Source organism: Bos mutus, chromosome 25, assembly GCF_027580195.1.
Source record: "Bos mutus isolate GX-2022 chromosome 25, NWIPB_WYAK_1.1, whole genome shotgun sequence".
Lineage (NCBI taxonomy): Eukaryota > Metazoa > Chordata > Mammalia > Artiodactyla > Bovidae > Bos > Bos mutus.
This window is the reverse complement of record NC_091641.1, coordinates 39,804,529-39,812,331: the sequence shown is the minus strand read 5'-3', so window position 1 is coordinate 39,812,331 and position 7,803 is coordinate 39,804,529. Positions and strand designations below refer to the sequence as shown.

Below are 7,803 nucleotides of genomic sequence, written 5' to 3'. Positions count from 1 at the left end.
ACTGAACTCAGGCACAAGGCCAATGGAGGGTGTGCTTCAGGGAAGACTTCCTGGAGGAGGCAACATCTGAGCTAAATATAAAGGCTATGTGAGAGCTGGCCAGGTGGGGTTAAGGGAGGGAGGCCTTCCAGGCCAAGAGATCAACACAGGAATGGCCAGAGCCAGGCATCCCCAGGACCCCACTTCTTGAAAGGTGGGCATCTGTTACAGCCTGAAGGGAAAGGAAAGCAGCCCCCAGGCCTGGCACATTCTCTCAATGCCTCCATCAGACTGCAGCAGCCTGTCCCTCAGCCACAGTGCAGAGGCCGCCCTGTCCCCTCTCAGCTCCCTGCCCGGCAGCCCTAGAGGGACAGGACTTCTGCTTCCCCGCTGGCAGAAGGAGACAGCGCAGGCCCAGAGGACACAGAGGCTCGGCCTGTCACACGGCACGAGTGGCGGAGTCGGGATGCAGGGGGAGGAGGTCTGGCTGCAAAGTCTGTGCTCAGATCCCCAGACCCAGTGAAGCTTGCCCTACTGATCATTATCTCTCTGCAGTTCCCTTGCTGACGTGTTCCTCTTTTCTACTTTTACATTAATTATAGATGCTGGTTGCATGTGGGAGAGGGAGTGTCAGGTCCTGGGCCCCACAGGGACCCCCGGAGAGAATCCTTGCCTTTGCCCAGGAAAGAAATCAAGAGCACGTCAGAGTAACGGGAGAGCAGGTTTATTTGGGGAGATGCACACGTCATAGGCAGAAGGCGGTCCATCTCCGAAGCCGGGAGCGGGGTTGGAGGTTTTTACAGACTCAGTCATTTCACACAGGAACAAGTGGTGGAACATTTTTGCTATTCTGGATAGGGTGGGAATTTCCAGGAATTGGGCCACTGCCTGTATTTTGGTTTTAATGGTCACACTCGGAACTGTTGTGGTGAAGGGGGGTTGACGTTCAATAATAAAACGAAGGCAGAGTGAGCTAAAGTTAAGGACCCAGCTATTGTCAGAGTCCCCTTGGCTTCAGCTGGTCCAGCCTGTCTTCACTGCCTGCTGGCCGCCTCCCTGCTGTCTCAGTTGAGGGCTATATGGTGGTTCTTAGCCTGGAGTCTGTGGGAAGAACTCAGGGATCTGTGACCCAGGATGGGGAGAAAAGCTCCCATGTTTTCACTGTCCTCTCTGGGAAGTTTCCAGTTTCCTCTGGTTTGTCAAGACCTGGGCCCCCCTTTCATAGCGCCTGTGCCCTCGTCCCATCAGTTACAGTCACCCCATGCCCTTGACCGTGGGGTCTCTCCTCTGATTCCCATCTTCTCCAATCCTGGGCCCCATCTTTCTGGGGTTTCCAGCTAAGCATGGATTGTGTGATCTCTTCCACATCTATTCCTATGTTGGATGAGGTTGGCAAATATTCTTATTGTGGGTAAATGCACAAATTATGAAATTTACCATTTAGATCTTTTTAAGGAGAACAACTCCGTGATTAAGTACATTTGCTGGTTTTGCAATATTACTGCTATTCAGCTCCAGAGCTTTTCCATTACCCCTCAGAAATCCCATACCCAGTACCCATTAAGCAGGAAGTGCCACTATTTTATCTCATTTATACAATTGACCTTAAAAATGCTTTTGTGAATATAAGTTTTCCATCTCACGCTCTCACGTCTGTCCAGATTTTGCTCGGTGATCTTGTCTACCGCTTCTAACATGGTCACGTGACCCTCCACAGGGTTTTTATAGTCAGCTATATTCTCTCCCCAATTTTCCTGTTTTGTTTTTTATTCAGCTTTATTGAAGTACCATTTACATGTAATAACATGTCAGTATGTTAACAGTTTGATGAGTTTTAACAAATGTATACACTGATGTTCATGCATCTCCCACCACACTCAAATTGAGGAAACTTTCTGCCCCCCTAAAAGGCACCTCGTACGCCCCTTGGCATTTGGTCCCATCTCAAACTCAGCTTTGGAGAAGGCAATGGCATCCCACTCCAATACTCTTGCCTGGAAAATCCCATGGGTGGAGGAGCCTGGTAGGCTGCAGTCCATGGGGTCGCTAAGAGTCAGATACGACTGAGCGACTTCCCTTTCACTTTTCACTTTCATGCATTGGAGAAGGAAATGGCAGCCCACTCCAGTGTTCTTGCCTGGAGAATCCCAAGGACGGGGGAGCCTGGTGGGCTGCCATCTATGGGGTCGCACAGAGTCCGACACGACTGAAGCGACTTAGTAGCAGCAGCAGCAGCAAACTCAGCTTCCCTAATTACAAGTCTGCTTTTGTCACGATGAATTACTTTTGTGTTTTCTAAAATTCCACATCCACGAAATCACATGGGCTGCTAAAAGGAAAACCTGCGCCCCTGCCCACAGGGGTAAGACCCCGGCGCTCACCCTGGGTGGAGAAGGGTGTCACTGAAATCTCACAACCCCTGCGAGGAGGGGCTATTGCTTCCCACATATAACAGGTGGGCAATTGAGACACGTGGGTGACCTGAGCTCCCCAAGGTGGGGCCAGGGAAGAGGGAAGTGGAGCCTATTGGGTCTGAATCCCCCCTTCCCTGGTGCAATCTGGGCTAGATCGTCTCTTGTCTGTAGAAGATGGATTTTCTCCGAGATCTTCATTTTCTCATTGGATGTACAAAATGTCCCTGCCACCTTGAAGGGGTGGTCCTTTAGTGAACAAACTAATACCTTTCAGGTGTACCTAAGTTGGCAGAGCGCAGGCTTAATAGCTGTGGCACACGGGATTAGTTGCTCTGTGGCATGTGGGATTCTCCCAGACCAGGGTTTGAATCCATGTTTCCTCCACTGGCAGGTGGATTCTTTGCCACTGAGCCATCCGGGAAGTCTGCAAGGACTCCTTTTAAAGTTGAGGATTGAGAGCGCTAGGCAGCAGGGTGGGGTGGGGAGAGAGAGAGCAGAGAGGCTCATATCATGAGAAATGCTGTTCCCACGTGCTACTTGTAGAAAAGGGTTTCTCCTAAAGAGCTTTGTGAGTCTGCTAGCAAGTTTCCTGTCATCTGATTTATTCCTTGAATGAGGGGATGAAGGGTGGGTGGATGGATGAATGGATGGAAAGATGGCATTAATCACGCACCCAAGAGGGGCCAGGCAGAATGCCAGGTGGTTTAACAATTATCTGATTTAATCCTCACAACAGCTTTCCGGTGAATGTTAATCTCCCATCATCACAGATGTGGAAATTCAGGCTGAGAAAGTTGAACGTCATTTGTAACAGACTCTGCTGTTTTTAGTAAGAACCACTAAGCGGCGCTCAACCAGCATGTAAAATGAAAATAAAGGTAGACAAGAGTCATCAAGTGTCTTCCCAGAGATGAGGATTCTCTGGAAACCTTCACTGGGTCTGGGGATCTGAGCCCAGACTTTGCAGCCAGACCTCCTCCCCCTGCATCCCGACTCTGCCACTCGTGCCGTGTGACAGGCCGAGCCTCTGTGTCCTCTGGGCCTGCGCTGTCTCCTTCTGCAAGTGGGGAAGCAGAAGTCCTGTCCCTCTAGGGCTGCTGGACAGGGAGCTGAGGGGGAACAGGGTGGCCTCTGCGCCAAGGCTCAGGGGCAGGCTGCTGCAGTCTGATGGAGGCATTGAGAGAATGTGCCAGGCCTGGGGGCTGCTTTCCTTTCCCTTCGGGCTGTAACAGATGCCCACCTTTCAAGAAGTGGGGTCCTGGGGATGCCTGGCTCTGGCCATTCCTGTGTTGATCTCTTGGCCTGGAAGGCCTCCCTCCCTTAACCCCACCTGGCCAGTTCTCACACAGTCTTTACACTTAGCTCAGATGTTGCCTCCTCCAGGAAGTCCTCCCTGAAGCACACCCACCACTGGACTTGTGCCTGAGCATAGGGCACTAGACCTGTCACTGTCGATGCAGATGAAACCACCAGTTGTCTCCATAAGCTTCTGCATCCATTACCCATGGGGAACCCCTAGCTGGGTGCATGGCCCATTCTCTATTCCTCCAGAGTCCACTGAGATTTTTGCTGGCCAGGGTTTGCCATTTGTGTTCTGAATGAGTGAATGAATGACTGAGGGCTTCCCTAAGCCCTTTACATACTCAGAGAATCCTGGAATTGAGCCTGGGCTGCATAGGCCACCTGCCTGGGCTTGCAGAAGAGAGCAGGGGATGGGGCCTCTGGGACCCCCACAATCCTCCCAGATTATGGGATAGGCCCAAGGTCTGCATGGGCAGGCCCAGCATCCTGTCAGAATCACCCAGCCCTGGGGTGTCAGACCCCCTCCTGCCTCCTCCTGCAGTTCTGCTCACTGAGCTCCGCCCCGGAGGCCTTGTCCCCACAAGCTCAGAAGGCTTTGTTTGCATCCCAGACCAAGGAGCACCCTGGACCCACTGTAGCTGCAGAAGCTGGATTTATTGGTGGATTCTGATTCAGACCTGCACTCAGGTCTCTGGTGACTTGTGCCCACCACCAGCCAGACAGCCTTGGCAGGGTAACCCACAGCCCAGCCCTGGAGACCCAGGACTGCTCATTCAAGCTAAGGCTCAGTTCCAAGCTATTCTGGGGTAGTACTTCCTTGATCTTAGATCTACTGTATTATTGGATAATCCCAGTCAAAGCCGATGCTGGAGATGCCCAGAAGCTTATGCTGTCCGAAGACTCCAGTGAGCACTTTGTCACTCCCATCAGGGAAGGCAGAAAAGCTCTTGCCACTGTTCTCTCCAAATAGGGCCTTACGCTCATAGCTGGTGTAGATGACCAAGTGCCGGAGGAAAAGCTTGTAGGAGCCATCAACTCTTATAATGTATTCACCTGGCTGCAGGAGAAATTCCTGAGGGCTCCCACCTGGGGCTCCATATTTCTCACTCCAGGAGGAGCCAAACCTCACCTGGATACTGGGAGAAAGGGCGAGCTTTGAAGGTCCAGGGTCTGGATAACCCGCAAATCCCCAGTCCTGTAAACACCACCCCTCTATGCCCAGCAAGGACAGCCTATCACTGCACCATAAATCCCTGAGCTCCTGACTTTGGGGCCTGAGTCAGGCTTCCTGGTCTCAACCCCTGCTGTGCCACTTTCAGGCTCTGTGATTTGGGGCTTGTTGACCAGCCTCTCCGGGCCTCAGTTTGCTCATCTGCAAAGTGGGACTGATTTGGGGGAGCAGTCACTGAGATCTTCCATCAGGAGAGCTCCCCAAGGTGCCCAGTCACCGTGACCCTCAGGAGGTACAGCTGGTCTCCTGGCTCAGAGCAGGGAGCTGACCCCGGGCCCAGCATTTGGAGCCCCAGTCACTGCACTAGACCAGGTGGGGGCCCCAGGAGCAGGTGACCCATCTCTGTGACCTTCCCCCACTTCAGTGTCCATCCCAGAGTGTCCCCTTCTCACTGGCCCCGCCCACAATCTGGCCCCGCCCACACTCCGGCCCCACCCACTCTGGCCCCGCCCACCATCTAGCCCCCATGGTGCCTGCTGCTCTGGCCCATTCCTTCTCCCCGGGTCCCTGGGGCCCCCTAAATGCAGAGCAAATATCTACCCCAGGCCTGCAGCAAAGCCCCCATTTAACCATTAGGGGAAGACCCTGGAGTTGCTGCCTCTACGCTTCTAGTGTTCAATCAGTGGTCTACTCTGACCCTCCTTCCTTTTCTCTTTGACCCTAACCTGGGCAGAACTTCTGCTTTCCCATAGGCATTCTCAAACTGAGAGACCATTTCTGGCTGAGCTGAGTTGGGGTTGAAAGGCGACAGTGGGGAGAAGCACCCCTCCCTTTCGGTCATCCCAGGAAGCAGAGGCCGGACTTGCAGGAGGATAGGGGAGGGGACAGGGCTGGGGTGCAGGGGAGGAAACAGCAGAGGAAGAGGGACAGACCTCAGCTGACTCAGGAGACATCAGGACCCCAGTGAGGGTGCTGGGAGGAGGGACCAGCCCCCTCCCCAGGTTCCTGAGACTGGGGCAGGAGCTGGGACGCAGTGAGGGGCTCCCGGGCCCTGCTCAACTCACCTCTTGATTATGCCACCAATACCTATAAACACTCTGATCCCGGTGATCTCATTTTCATTGTCTTTAGTTGTACTGAAATATGAGCCTCCTCCACGCCCATACAAAGCTGTTAATGAGAGGACCAGGTGGGGAAGAGAAAAGAAAATAAACACACAGTGACATGTGGTTTTTTCTGTCCAGCAGAAGACACAGCCCCTCCAGACAAGGGGACAGGTCTGAGAGCTATGTTAGTCTGAGACAAGAGCTGGCCCAGACCCCAGGCCCTGGATGGTGGGAGGGGAGGGTGGTCTCCAGGGGGATGCTCTGGACACGGGAGCCCCAGCCAGACTTACCCCCTGCCCAGCAGGTGGGGCTCCACAGGAGGGTGAGGGTCAGCCACAGCAGCATGGCTTCTGGCTGGAGAGTCAAGGGCTGCTGAAGAGAAGACAGCCCATCCCATCTCAGAGAGGGGCCTCCCCTGACGTCATGGGCCCAACCATGGTGGGGAGGGGGGGTTGTCTTACCTGGCCTGCAGAGTCTTGAGGTCCAGTCCTGGTGCTGGGAGTCTGGTGGTGCCTGGGCACCCTCCACTGGGCCCTTTATACCCTCCTCCTGGGCCCTGTGGGCCCCCCTCCTGGAGGAAGGAGCAAAGGGGCCACGAGGGTGGCCGGAAGGAGCTGAGAGTGGTGGTTCTTCCTGGGGCAAACCCCAGAGCCATCCAGTGGGGAGGCTCCCGGATGTGCTGTGTTTACCGTCTTGGCCCCGCAGCCTATACAAATACAAGGAGACAATGACCAGTATTTTACTCTCACCTCTGGGTCTCTCTTCTGGGCACTGGCACTTGACCTTGACTTCAGAGGTGGGGGAGGTGTCCTGAGAGCCCTTCCCAGTTGACCAAACAGGGTCAGCCTCACAGGGGTGCTTCAGGGTAGCTGCCTACAGCAGCTTCATGGGGCTCAGGGCTTCTACCTCGAGCAGAGCACGGTTCAGGGTCCAGAACCCCCCGTGGTGACAAGGAGAAGGGGTGCAGAGCATGCCCTGGTGTGTGCACGGCCTCACAGGAGAAGAGCTGGCCACCAGGAACCTGGGTCCCTGGCTCCATCAGGATTGCCATGCTGGGGGCCTGTGTCCAGTGGAGGCTCTGTCTAGCTGCCACCTCCCTACTCACACCATGTGGCTAACCCAGGGGTCAGCACACTATGGCCTGAAGGGCAAGTCCCACCCTCCATGGGTTTCTCCCCCACTACTTGTGTGCTTAGAATACTGTTTACATTTTGATATGTTTAGAATAAATTTCAAGAAAATTTGCAACAAGTGGAAAACCCTGAAGTTTCAATGTCATTGTCCATAAACACATGTTATCGTTCATCATCTGGATACAGTCTGGGGCTGTGTCCAGGCTGGAAGTGGCACTGGGGAGCATGTTCCATGTACTTTATGACCTGGAAACATAAAATGTGTGGCCTTCACCCACCACGTCAGGATTCCTGGTGGATCCCTCTTCCCTGCTTGGGAAGAGACCACACTCTGTCCATGGTCCTGGCTGCAGGCGCTGGGGGGCTTCATACAACAACCAGTCTTTGTGCAGAGAAGGGAGCAGAGGGCAACTTTGTCCAGAAGCTGGCCCCTCCTTCTGGGCCTGCACTGGTCCCCCTGGACTGGCTCCTTAGGGCTCAGGTCCCCCTGACTGCTGTGGCAAAGGTGAGGCCCTCACCTGACCTCCAGAGCTCCACATACGCCCCCAGAGTCCTCCAGCCCCATGATGCCTCTGGGTAAGGGCAGGGCCAGCCAGCTGCAGTGGGCAGAGAAGCCCTCCCGGGGCCCTGGATCCTCCTGGGGAGGCGGAGACGCAGGAGGCCTAGGACCCCAGCAGGTACAGCTGCTGGAGGAAGGG

The 7,803-nt window shown here is 54.4% G+C and overlaps 1 protein-coding gene across 1 annotated transcript; it reads right to left on the bottom strand.

Annotated features, from left to right (window-relative positions):
- Nucleotides 1-1,017: 1,017 nt before the first annotated feature.
- LOC106701262 (pancreatic adenocarcinoma up-regulated factor) lies at nucleotides 1,018-6,573 on the bottom strand. Its single transcript, XM_014481000.2, has 4 exons — nucleotides 6,434-6,573; nucleotides 6,263-6,344; nucleotides 5,931-6,036; nucleotides 1,018-4,831 (listed from the first exon to the last, which is right to left on the bottom strand). The coding sequence occupies exons 2-4, from the start codon at nucleotides 6,315-6,317 to the stop codon at nucleotides 4,525-4,527; spliced, it is 468 nt and encodes a 155-aa protein (XP_014336486.1). The 5' UTR covers nucleotides 6,318-6,344; nucleotides 6,434-6,573; the 3' UTR covers nucleotides 1,018-4,524.
- Nucleotides 6,574-7,803: the final 1,230 nt, after the last annotated feature.

What these genes read in the sequence shown, in the direction of transcription:
- LOC106701262 (XM_014481000.2), bottom strand. Translation starts at nt 6,317, where the DNA reads ATGCTGCTGTGGCTGACCCTCACCCTCCTGTGGAGCCCCACCTGCTGG. An exon ending in CCCCACCTGCTGGGCAGGGG is followed by an intron (nt 6,037 to 6,262) that starts GTAAGTCTGGCT and finishes TCTCATTAACAG; the next exon opens with CTTTGTATGGGCGTGGAGGA. An exon ending in ATTGGTGGCATAATCAAGAG is followed by an intron (nt 4,832 to 5,930) that starts GTGAGTTGAGCA and finishes CCTTTCTCCCAG; the next exon opens with TATCCAGGTGAGGTTTGGCT.